A 13,505-nucleotide genomic window follows, 5' to 3' on the forward strand; every position below is an offset into this window, starting at 1 on the left:
GCTGCATGGAAAGGCAGGGTAGGATACAATTTGGGGACCTTTATTGTTGGGATAAATTATCTGTATTCATTGTGTATCACACAACTGCAGTTGTTGCTATGGAAGAAAAGTACGGGTCTTGAAAGGCCGCAAGGTCACAGTGTTGACCCCAAAATCATGAATCTGCCCACTCTTCGGTAAAGAAATAACATTCAGGTTCTGGAGGGCTTGGGTCTCTAATGAGAAAAGTGTTACATTGCTAGTTTTTGTGGGTTTTTCACATGGCTCTGTGGCCATGTTCTAGAAGAGTTTATTCCTGACATGTCACCAGCATCTGTGGCTAGTATCTTCATAGAATGTTACACTGATCACTTCAGCTTTTATTTGTTTTTTGTTTTTTTAAATATATGTGTACACCTATTTCATACAGAAATAATTGCACATTTTGCCATTGGTTTCCCATATAGAACATATTTGAACTCTCTAGAATTTTGATATGTGGCTTTGTAGATAATACATAATGTTAACTTCAGGGTTACTTCCTGGTTTAAAAAAGACCCCACAAGGATAAAAGTCCCCACATCATCTAGAGGACATTTGGGATCACAAAGAAGAACTGTGTTGTTGGTTTTTCAGGGAATGCAATCCTCCAAGGTTTTCCGTGGGACTAATGAAGCCCTCTGGCATCTGACAGTTGTTCAGCCTTGATGGAGAATGAACAGCACTGGAATAGTTCTCCACCTTGCAAAATCTTGGCAGAAAATCATTATGCTTCATTCACACCCTAGAGCTGACTGAAACATAGATGTTTCATTTCACCCGGGGCATGTACACTGGGCTATGTTTCTGGAAGCCAATTTCCTCTTTAGCCTGTGTTGGAAAAAAACCCTTCAACCCTTCAGTGTCATGAAAAGTATCACCATCAGTCCAGAGGTAGGAAAATCTATTCTTCAAGAGGGCAGGGTAACGGTTCTGGGACTGTAATGTAAAAATATACCTTTTCTATATCTGCTTTTGTTCATCTGTTTATCTTGAACAGAGAACAAAGAAAATAGCTCCCCAGAATTCCAGCGGTTGTGTAAAATCAGCCAAACATCCCGTCAGGATTTAGCCATGGCTTTCAGTGGGAACAAACTTCAAAATGCAGCTGAGAAACAATTCTTACCAGAGCTGGGTCACTTCTTGTTGCTATTTCCAGCAAAATGATGGCATAGCTGCAAAATGGGGGACAAACCATTGTCAGTAAAACAGCACAAATAGGGGAAGGGGAAGGGTGGTAACTTTGAAAAAGATTGCCACATACACGTGGTCTGAGCCAGATAAACTTAAAGACTATGCCTCATGGAAATTAATAGGATTTCAGCTAAAGTTCCACCACTTTTGATGAGATTTAGTCATAACCTATTATTAGGTGGGATGGAGCCAGTATTGTTAATGTCACATTGGAACTGGCTAATGAAGAACAGATATTGATAAGAAAAAAAATTACAGCTTTGACTGGCTTAAATATGCTGCTGTCCTCCTACTCATAATCATATCAACCTGCTTATTACAGGACCCAGTCATTATAAGCTGTTCTGTTGTTATGGCCTGACTAGCACAATTACATTCATTTACAGCATAAAAGATATATGTATCTGCTGCATCAAGCAGAAGAGCCAAGAAACTTTCTAAAATGCCTTGATTCATGTAGAAGTGGCTTCTGGAAAACTGATTATTACAATTATTTTACTTAATTCTCTATACAAAGTCTTTATAGAGTCAGCCCTCCACATCCACAGACTGCACCACAGATTCCACCATTCATGGCTTGAATATATATATATATATATCCAAAAAGCAACCCTTGATTTTGTCATTTCATTTTACTACACCATTGTATATAATGCGACTTCAGCATCCATGGAGTTTGGTATTTATGGGGGTCCTGGAACCAAACCCCAGGAGATACCAAGGGTTCACTGTATATGAAAGTGTGAACTAGCTTTTACATTGACAAAAGGGAACCAAACATTAAAGCAGTGAAGATGGAGAAACACATGGTCCTTCAGTTATTGCTGAACTGCAACTCTCATGATCCCTTGGCTTAAGATGCGCTGGTGAGAGCTAGATGAAGTTGTAGTCTAGCAATATCAGGATGACTAGTCCAGCTTTGACCTAAACCAATTAATACATAATGGAATGAGTCTCCCTGTCCCCCTTCCACCACTATTCCCAAGCAGGTTAAGGTTGTTTTTATTCCATGCCTTCTGGGATTTTTACTTTTACTTTTGCTGTTATTGAATAATTAAAAAAATAATAAAAAATAAAAAACCCAAAAGGAATTTAGTAAAATTTAGTAAAAGCCATCTCAGCAAAAGTGCACATGCACTGAAAGGCATGGGAAGTGGAGTTAAGGAACAAGTGTGGAAAGGACCATGGCTTGCCAAAACAGAACACTCACAGGATTGAAGAGAAATGTGATACTGAATATTTCAAACCAGTGTGTTCTTGCAGTGGTTGTATGATTAAAATCCTAAATCCTAGAATGGATTTATCAACCCTTTAACAGGAAGCCACCAGCCAGCACTGTAGAATACTGAACAGTGGTTTGTCTGGTTCAGATTAAGCACACCACTTGTTTATCCTTCTACGTGCAGCTTCAAGGTGTTAATATTTTCTCCCATAATGAGAATAAATTACTCATGTTACTTTATCTGTGGCCAGTACTAGCTAGAGTTCTTATGGTAGAATGATTCTGCTTAAAACAAGGTGTGCACTTTGTGCACTTTGTTTTAAAACAAAAATGGTGGTTTGTGTTGCTGCTGTTGTACCTCTAAAATTTGATGCTATGGTAGGAAATCAGGTAGCGATAGGGTGCGGACCCTTGATGGTTCAGGACAGCTACCTCAAAAGTTGCCCAGCCTTGTGCTAGATATTGTAAGGCAAGGTAAAAGGTTGAGCAAATTCTTTGCCTAACACCTTGTTCTCAACCTTAAGCCGCTTCAGTTGAAATACACCTCATAAAATAAAACCACTTATGATACATATCATTAGCTGAAGTGCAAAATTAGGAATCTCCAAGTTAAGGGATGATGCAAACAATTTGATCATGAAAGAGCTTAGCAGATACATTGTGTTACTGAAAGTTTAACTGGTGGGCTGAGTTGGAGAAGCTCTCAACAGCATTCTTTCAAGGCAATGGTGCTAAACAAATAATGCTCTTGTGGGTAGGACAGATAGGTTCCCTGATTGTTCTTCCATTTTAAAAAAAATCCAACAGATAGGAAACTAGAAAGTTAGGAAGAAAGGTTGTTCTATGCCAGGGATGAAACTTTTAGCCTTCCAGATGTTTTCGACTACTTCTAGGAACCCCAGTCACCATAGCCAATATCAAGGGATTATGGGGCATGCCATGCTCCAAGTGAAGTCTAAATTAAGATGCTCCACATACGGTTTTCCTACATGACATATTTGTACTGAGCAATTTTTGTATACTTAGGATGTCACGTGGGCACAAGTGTGTATACTCAAAAGTGCAACCTGTACAGTTTTACCAAAGTTGTTGCTTTTTCTGCAAAAGAAGCAGGACTCTAGTAATTCAAAAGCAACTCTCCATGATGATGCAATCATGTAGCAGCCTTCACTTCCTGGACACATAAAGCAAGGGGGCTGGGGGATCAATTTTCTATCATTACCTGTACACATCTGAAGCTGGAGTTGGTTCAAAGTTTGGGACAGAGAGAGCTTCGGGGGGCAGATATATTTGCATGCGGTACTGATGAGGGATGTTGGAATCCATCAAAGAATCTTCTTTTCTATAGGACTGTAAGCCATAGTCTGCCACAAAGTGAAGTAAAGGAACAAGGAGATGAGCATTTTCCTCTCAAGGTTTTGTGATATTTGCTGGAATATTTGCACTCTTCTGAATCTAGTCCTACTGGAGAGGTAAAGTAATACAATCTCCATAGGAAATTTAGGTCCAAAACACACAGCAGATGAACACTCAAACACTTAAGCCAGATGAAAGTTTCAGACTGGATTAACTGCCTTGGTTCAATGCCGGGAAATTTTGGGAACTTTAGTTTTGTGAGACATTCAGCCTTCTCTGTCAGAGAGCTCTGGTGCTACAATACGTTACAGTTCCCAGGATTCCCTAGCACTGAGCCAGGGCAGTTAAAGTTGTCTCAAACTGGATTATTTCTGCAGTTTTGGACCATATTCACTTTAGTATAGAACTGAAATGGTTTCTCCAAACTTCAGCAAAGTTTGAATGTGAGATTGTGAGCAAATTCACAAGACACAAGAATATTTATCACATTCTTCAGTTTAGAATCAAAATATATGTTCTGCAGCAGCATCAGACATCTGACAGAATCTGAAACCTGCTTTTGGTAGGTAACAAACTTGTATTATTTCTGATGGCTACATTATGTGCTATGATGAAAACATACAACTTGGCCTCAGTTTCTTTTTTTTATCCATTATCTGTGTACATAGTCCTGAGCTGCTCATGTTAAAATGTAATGACATTTAAGAGGGGGAAAGGACTGCAGGAGAAGGCTGAAGGCTCTCCTACTTTCCAAGTGCAGATTGAGCCTACATATGATTGCTTTGGAGTGAAAAAGAAATTGATGTTCAGTTACATCCTATGAACCTAATATAACGTGTAGTTTAGTCCTTGACATCAACATTTGCTGATGAGAATGTAGTCATTCAGAACTAACTTTGTTTACTCTCCACTTTGACTGAGAGTACAGACTGCGACTCCAGAAATTTTGGATAATAGGTTTGTATATATTTATATGTATAATAGATACTCTTTAGATTTTAAGAAATTATGTTTTTGAGGTGATTTATGTGTTGCCTTAATACCACAATTATAGTAAATATGTTTTTGTTTATTTTAAAATTGCTCCTGAAGAAGGCCATTTGGTGATAAGGCCAAAATCTATTGGGCTTTGTAAGAAAAAAAAAAGTTTTTAGACCATCACATAGCATGTGAAAGCTGCCATGGACCAGGGCTGCAAAGAAACTCACAAATACTAGCTCCAGAAACATGGAGAGATATGCAGAACCACAGGCTGCCAGAATGTGTATGGGAGGGAGTCTCTTCCATGCCCTCCATGTGATATATGCTAATTTTATTCAAATCTGTATTCTCTAAAGTGGCCACTTTATCATTATATATTCTCAATAAGTATACCTTATATACTCGACTTTAAGTCAACCTCATGTACAGTTGGCCCTCCTTATCCACAGATTTTTTATTCACGGATTCAAGTTTCCATGGCTTGACAATATTAAAAAAAACATATAAATTCCAAAGAGCAAACCTTGATTTTCTATTTTATATAAGGGACACCATTTTTCTCTGTCATATTTAATGAGATTTGAGCAACCATGGGGGGTCCTGGAACCAAACCCCAGCGGATAACAAGGCCCCACTGTATAAGTCAAGAGCAGGTTTTGAGGCCCAAAATTATGGATGTTGATATGAACCATGGATAAGTTGAGGGCAAAACATAGGGGCATGTAACAAAAATCTAAAGGATGAAACAAAGGAAAACTATGCCAAAGAACTTATAAAATTCTAGCAGGCACAATTGTGTTCAATCTAAATGCTGGATGGATGAGAGACTAGAGGGTCAGTGCTTCCAGGACAGATTACCCTCTTGTCTTTCACCAGGAGATGGTTCCTTTTTAAAATAAGGGTTAAAGTACAGTACTTACATTGACCCATGGATAAGTCGACTCAGGTTTTTGGGGTCAATTTTTTGACCAAAATTTTTAGACTTATAAATGAGTATATACAGTATTATATATCACCCTCAGTTTTCCGTGTTGGCAACAGGGATAATTATGATTATTTTACCCTATGTCAGGTTTGTAAAGATTATTAGAGCATGTGAAGCATTTTGAACACTCTAAAGAGCGATACGAATGCAAAGTGTTATCCGCCCACAGAAAATCTACCAGTCTGTTCCCCTGGTTCACTCTCAGTTGGATACGCCAAGGATTTCAAAAGCTGTTTTACAGTCAGTGTTCACAAAACAGCTGTGAGTAATAACGAAAAGAACTTCCTATAACCTGAGACAAATATGTACATTTACTGGGGGTGAAAATCTCTGTTTCGACACCCCAGACAAATATTACCAATTGCTATTTGTTGCTAAGGTACCTTACTTGAACCATCTGATCTTTGCCAAGTAGCTTTGCATCACTTCATAATTTGCAGGAGATGTGGTGATGATGATAAAGAAGCAGATGCGAATGATTACGACAATAATAACAACAATGACGATCAATATTATAATGGTAGCAATATAAACACCTAAGAAAACATCTTCTCTTATTGTTTCCATGGCAGTAGGCAAAGTTGCTTTATCTTTTCCCCTCCCTCCATACCTGAAATCTTACAAACCCAACGGTCATCAATGACAGAGTTGGTGGACTTCAAGCGTCCATGATAAATCCTATGCTGGTGAAGGTAAGCCATTCCCTGGGCAATATCAGTGGCAAAAGAAAGCCTAGGAAGTAACAACACATGACAGCGGTTATTGTTGGTTGCAAACTGAACTTTAGACCTAGACTGAAGCTTAAAAGAGCTCAACAGATAAGGAAATCTTTTCGGTAACGACTATTAGTACTAATAGTACTCTTCACTGATAGCACTGTTAACAAAACGGGGGGTTCTCATTTGGTAAATATCTTTTTCTTCCACAAAATATAACTTCTCTTGTTTCAGATCTCATTGGGCCACAGTGCAAAATTATTTGCGAGAAAGAGGAGGAACTGTGGGATTGTTTGGGGTAGGCATTTTCTATCATTTGTTTACAGTCAACTCAATTCATTCCTCACCATGTCTCCACATTCTTCTCTGGGCTGACCTGAGTCCAGAAATGTTGCCGACCCTTTTCATTTGGAAATGAAGATATGGAAGATTCATTTCAAGTTTTAGTGCTTGTGATGTTACCTCTGTGCCCTTTTTAAAAATTACACCCCAGTTTTAAACATGGAGACCAATATAAACAATATGAAAATGAAAAAGAGAGAAAATTATACAGACCGAAGACTTATTTTTAATGAGAAAATCATTGTCATTGGAACAGCTTCTGGCCAAAGCTTTATGACAGTCAAGGGAATTGGCTTCAAAATTTCAGTTTGCATGTATCTCCCGCTCTTGACCAATGAAGAGAGGCACTGTGGAGAGTGGTTGGAGTATAACTGTGGAGACCAGGGTCAGCCATGGAAACCCCCTGTGTGACTTTGGGCAAGTCACACTCTCTCAGCCTCAGAGGAAGGCAATGGCAAACCCCTCTAAACAAATCTTGTCAAGAAAACTCTGTGATAGGTGAGTCTTAGGATCACCATAAGTTGGAAATTACTTGAATGCACACAGCAACAACAAATCATTCAATGAACATATAGAAAAGATAATAGTCTGGGAATATTGTGGGAGCTTCTTTTGGGCCAAAATATGAACCATATCACCTTATTCAGGAATGTTTGTCAAAGATTATTTGTAGATGGCATTTAATAACTATTAAACGTCACAAAACATATAGTAGTATTTCACAGAATTGTTGCTGAGATTGTGGTGCAGTTGGAACAAAACATGCATGTGAGTGGATTGTCTGAAAGTGGTAAATTTAAATTGATTTTTTGAAGAAAATAATTCATCAACAGTTACATCCCAGAGGGGCTTTATATTATTGATTGTTTCTGAAGGAGGAAATACAAACATTTTACATAAAGCACTCATTGATATATTGCTGGGATCTGCATAGTTAGAAATTAGAAAATCACAGAAAAGATTGAAAGATCTTTCATTTCCATGTTTGGGGAGTTGCTCGTACAGAAAATCTGACTTGTAGACTCTGAAAGGCTAAAGGAGAACTGGAAAAAGACATGTTTGCCACAGTTTGTTCTCTTTTTACTTCATCAATAACTGGTTTAGAATGATTGTATGGTCCACCATCACATCAACAAACACTTTGACTCTCATCTATTTAATGCAATTACTCCATTAAAGGACTATCAAGTAATCATTTTTGGATACAGCTATATTTAAAATCAATTTTTGAGATGCTTAGTTGACTGCAGAGCCATTTTGTTTTGATTTGGCTTTTCTTTTCTTTTTCGTTTCTGGTTGTATTGATTTGCTGTTATTGTTTATTGTGATCAATGCATTTTTTTAAAAAAAATTAAGAGATGAAAATATTATCTCGATTACTGATTTTTTTTAAATGCCTTGTCCTTGAACAGGGATAATTGCCTTTATATTTTATTAGGAAAGCCCCTAAGCCACATATTGAATAGGGAATGCATGACTGCCATAATTTATGGCTTCCTTAAAATATTCAGAAATAAGTCCCATTGAGTGACTCAACGGTCAGCACCAATGAGTTCAGTGCGACATACAATTCTGAGAGTATGGGCAGAATAGTAGTCAAATAAAATGTATGGCATGATGCCATTGTACTCAGCACTGCATGATGTTACAAGGAGCCAGCAAAAACCAAATAAAGTATTCAGAGCAGAGTATTATTAAAATTATTTTGGCAGACATGTGCATATAAAGCAAATCCTACTAGAATTTTCTGTAGATGCTTAAGTAAGGGGCTGTACAGACAGCCCAGTTTGGGTGGCTCTATGCTACCCCTGTAAGCACTGGGTTGGGGATGTGGCAACCGCTTATTATGCCCCCAACCCAGTGTAAAAAGGAGCTGAAAAAAGCGGCTCCTATTTGCGTCATACAAGGGGTGCCATAAATGCCCTGGCACAGCATTATAATACCCCTCATGTGCCGCCCTGTTTGGGTGCTGCACACAGGGGACATCATCATGGTGCATGCCATCTGGATGGGAACGCACCAAGATGGTGGCACGCAGGCGGCAGAAGGGCTCTTAGCGTGTGAATGCTCAGCCCTACTGCAGCCCTAGTTTGGGTGAAGGCCGGCATAAAGTGCCAGTCTGTACACCCTCTAAGTCTAGCTCAGTGGTCATCAAACTGGGCCCTTTAAGAAATTTTGGACTTCAGCTCCCAGAAGCCTCAGCTATGTTGGCCAATAGTCTGGGATTCTGGGAGCTGAAGTCCAAAATCCCTTAGAGAGCACAGTTTGGGGACCACTGGTCTAGCTCATAGTGTAATGATGAAGACTTTGTGGCTGTCCACGTACTGATGGGAACTGAATCCAACACGATTGTTCAGAGATTCTGGAAGGTGTAGTAAAATAATAATAATAATAATTCCAGCTCTGCCAGTTCCTTGGGCAGGGGAGAGGGTAGAGGAGCAAAGAGGAAGATACTCCCCTTGAGTGGCCTTGTAGGACTGGGTAGGTCTTGCCCACAGATCTTCCCAGGCCAAAATTCTCCTCTGCTACACCAGACATTACCATTGGGACACAGGTAGGAAGAGATAAGCATTTAGTGTAATATTCACTTCGGGCCTAAGGTTACTAAGCAATGTAAAGTGGTTGCTACAAGAAAATGCAGCTGGACAATTCTATACATTTTTTACCACCAAAAAATAAGTCTCTGTATTTCATCACAGAGCAGACTGATATCTGTCACTCCTTCCTAAAAGACAATTTCAGAAGCTGCATCATATTGCCATTTTCTCTACCTAATGATGTTTCACTGTAATTAAAATCCCACATTCTATCAAAAATGCCATCTGGTGAAATGATGATATGCAGCTTCTCATCTGTCTAAAAATCAGTGAAGATTTGGGTTTCTTTTTAAAACCAGTATACAGTAATGAATATATTTTCCCTTTACTATTTGCACAGAGATGAATTAAATATCCTAATGCTACCAGTAAGAAATACCTAATTTTTGTTGTTGACACTATTAGGTCTTAAAAACATAAATCCACATCCTACATCACCTACTCAGTTACAAATGTATACCTACGTAGCATCTCCTAGCTCAATCCCCAAGCTTACCTTTACAGCCAGTGTCTTCATTGAGCAACAGTGGTCTGTTCTGCTGGTGATCTGGTTGCAGCTGAATGACATTTCCAGTCTTTTCCCACCAATAAGCAAGGCTGCAATAATCAGAATCAGGACATTTCACAATTCCTTGTCTCAGTCTTGCTCACTGGTGGGACGGGGCTGGAAATGTCATCCTTCGATGCCCCAGTTGTGACTGTTGGCTGGTAAGATAGGTTTGGTGGTGGCATTTACAATTGTAGCAATGGTGCCACAATCATGAATACAAAGTATTAATCAATACGGTGCAGGGTACAATCCATAACTGCAATACAGGATGCCAGCCATGATTTAAATATACTGACACTGCAAATAATATTTTAAACTTATTATAGCTTCTCTTTTTGGATATACAAGTACTGATTTCATCCTGATTTTTGGGGGGTGGGGGAAGAAGATGAAGTAGAAATTTGTACACTGAAACATAACATCTTCAGTTACTAGAGCAGAGAGCTCTACGGCATGGGCCTAAATATCTGTAAGCCCAACTGTTTATGTGAAATTATGTGTACATCATTAGATTTTACAACCAATGTAGAAGGAAGTAATTTCCCTGGAAAAAAAATATAACAATTGTTTGACTAATATTCCTGGCTTCTACATTAGCCCTTTTCATTTAGAGTTGTTTTATGTGTCTACAAACTGACTCCAACTAATGGAGGCCTATCATACTGGTGGGATTGGCAAAATTTATTCAGAGGAGGTTTGCCATTGTCACGGCTAGGGAGCCCTGATGTCGCAGTGATTAAACACCAGTACTTCAGCCATAAGGTTGTGAGTTCGATGCCAGGCAGGGCTCCAAGGTCCACTCAGCTTTCCATCCTTTCATAGGTCAGTAAAATTAGTACCCAGCTTGTTCAGGTCAATTGGCTTACACATTGTAAACTGCTTAGGGAGTGCTAGTTCATCGATAAGCTGTATAGAAATGTACTTGCTATTTCTATTACTATAAGACTACTGCTAAGAGAGTATGACTTGCTCAAGGTACCCAATGGCTTTCCATGGCTGGGGATTCAAAATTTGGTCTTCCAGTATTATAGTCCAATACAGATCACTATATCACACAAGCTTTCATTTGGAGCTAGCCATGAATAAAGCCTCTGATTGATGTCCACTTTTGACATCTTTCTCTCACCTGAAACCCCAGTTTAGAGGGATGTCTTCATTAAGCAGCACATCATTCAAACTTCCTTTAGGGCAGTACTCAGTTATTATGGCAATATATGGTCCCTCAGTGCAACCTCCAATGAATTTGCAAAGATTGGGGTGATCTAATTCTCTGTGAAAACAAAGGTAGGAATTAGGTCTTGTGATCTTTGTCTAGAGAAGTCAACAGAGTGCTCAAACTGTATCAGATTTTTCTAGGAATACAAAATTGCATTTTAAACCATTTCCCCATGCAACAGAAGCATTTCCTTGAGAGTGGACATAAAGGATGGCCCCCAGAACCATTTAGCAACCTCTGAACACTGCTGGTGGGCTAGGAAAGGCTAGTATGATAACCATCAATTATTATTTTTTCCGAGCATGGGGAAACTCTGAGAAATATAGTTCAAAAATTAACTTTTCTAACTTCTGATTTTTCTTTTCCCCCTTTGGCTCAAATTTCACTGAGCTGTTGTAATTGGTTCTAGATACGGTCATCATTAGAGAAGCCAAATTGGTGGCAAGCAGCAAAGTGGATGAGTTGAAGCAAAACACCTGGAATAAGAGAGTTGGGGCAAAGAAATCTTCTACTGCCAATGATAGGGGAGAATTTCATAAAACACGCTTTCCCATAAAAAGAACTGAGAGTAGGAAACCGGGCCCAGTAATTTCAACGATCTGAGCAATACTGCTTCTCTTGCTATCTGATGTGAAAAGACTGTTTTTTTTTTATATGAACGTTAGAAGAAATTTGTTTGTTTGTTTCACTAATGAGCCAGGAACCAATAACACATTTGTCCCCATTAGCTGCAACTAAGCTGTTTCTTTCTTTCCTAAGACCTTGCTATGGCTTGGCAGCTGATGACTTGTGCACCAGCATCAGCCTACACCAGTACCAGCCCAAGTAGAGCACTAAAGACCATGCCCTCTACATTCACTTGCAGGTGTGTATCTGGAAAGGTAACTAGAACACATTATCATAGCTTACCTTACTTGCTTGACTTCTTTACGTATGGTCTTTGTGAGGGCAAACGTCTTGTTCCTTATTTTTTTGATGGCTACTGTTCTACCATCACTGGAAGAAAACAAGAATGCTTGTCAAACTGCCAATCCCAAAGGGGTTCACAGAATAAGAAATTGAAACAATAAAAATATAGCTAATTAAAACAACACAAAATATAATTTAATCTATGTATAACAATAAAAATTACACTATAATTACATTAAAAACAGGCTAAGACAACGAGACTGTTAAGTCCTGTTTGAAAAACAACCCCAGATATCTTGTTCCATAAGGAAAGGGCAACAACAGAAAAGGATCGTGTGTCAGCCAACCTTGCAGAGGTTACCACTGGCCTTATGAAAAAGACCTCTAGGTTTTTTTCATAAGGCCTCTATGGCCTGTCTTTGGAAATGGGCCATTTTTATGGATCATATTAAGTTTACACTGATGGAAAACAACTGTACTGACCTTGCAGTTGCCACAAGCTATACAATCTTGATGATTTGCAGTGAAGCTGGCGTCCATTTGCAGGGAAGGCAGTTCAGAGGGCTCTAATCTGATTTCTAAGAAGTCACTTTTTACCCAGAACTTGCAAGATGCAGTGACATCACTTGGAGACTGTGGGGTGTGTGGCCCACACTGAGTGACACTCCAAGAAATGTGTCACCTGGTGGGGCAGTACACCCAAATGGACTGGAATGGCTACAATGGCTTGAAGAACTGCTATACATAGAGTTCAGGATCCAATATTGGCACTATGCTTACATAGTTCCTGCTTGCAGAAGCATCAGTACATTTGAAAGTCTTGTGCATGGAGGCATCTAATACTTCTTTGCACAACCAGCTCTCTCTGTTTGGCATATCTCTGCCCCAACTCAATGAGCTGAGTCTCCAAGGCTGATCTGAAGGGTTGAACTATAGGATCACAGAGTTGGAAGGGGCCCCATAGGCCACCAAGTCCAGTCCCCCCAAGCAATGCAGGAATTGCAGCTAGATCATCCCCAGCAGATAGCTGTCCAGCCTGTTTCTGAAGACATCCAGAGGAAGAGGCCATACCACATCTCTCTAGGCAATTGGTTCCATTGCCAAATTTACCATCAAGAAATTTCTTCTAACGTTCATATCAAAATTTATTCTCCTGTAACTTCGGACCATTAGACCTGGTCCTACTCTTTGGTACAGAAGAAAACAAATCTTCTTCCTCCTCTCTGTCTTAGCCCTTTAGATATTTCAAGAGTGTGATCATGTCACCCCACCATCTTCTGTTCACCAGGCCACACATGCCCAACTCCCACAACCTTTCCTCATATGTTTTGTTCTCCGTACCTCTTATCATCCCTCTTACCCTTTTCTGAAGGTGCATCTACACTGTAGAAATAATTCAGATTGACACCATTGCCATGG

The 13,505-nt window shown here is 39.4% G+C and overlaps 1 protein-coding gene across 1 annotated transcript in view; it reads right to left on the reverse strand.

The window, feature by feature from the left end:
• LOC149323184 (atrial natriuretic peptide receptor 1-like) overlaps positions 1-13,505 on the reverse strand; it is a 58,548-nt gene that overhangs the window by 22,210 nt on the left and 22,833 nt on the right. Inside the window, exons 10-14 of the mRNA XM_089537532.1 lie at positions 12,087-12,173; positions 11,088-11,231; positions 6,367-6,488; positions 3,657-3,798; positions 1,145-1,193 (exon numbers count right to left, since the gene is read on the reverse strand). Of these exons, the coding sequence (XP_089393658.1) occupies positions 1,145-1,193; positions 3,657-3,798; positions 6,367-6,488; positions 11,088-11,231; positions 12,087-12,173 (544 nt within the window). The remainder of the gene's footprint in view (positions 1-1,144; positions 1,194-3,656; positions 3,799-6,366; positions 6,489-11,087; positions 11,232-12,086; positions 12,174-13,505) is intronic.

The sequence above is a fragment of the Sceloporus occidentalis genome, unplaced genomic scaffold (genome assembly GCF_023333645.1).
Source record: "Sceloporus occidentalis isolate IW3139 unplaced genomic scaffold, rSceOcc1.0.p SCAF_1, whole genome shotgun sequence".
Taxonomy (NCBI): domain Eukaryota; kingdom Metazoa; phylum Chordata; class Lepidosauria; order Squamata; family Phrynosomatidae; genus Sceloporus; species Sceloporus occidentalis.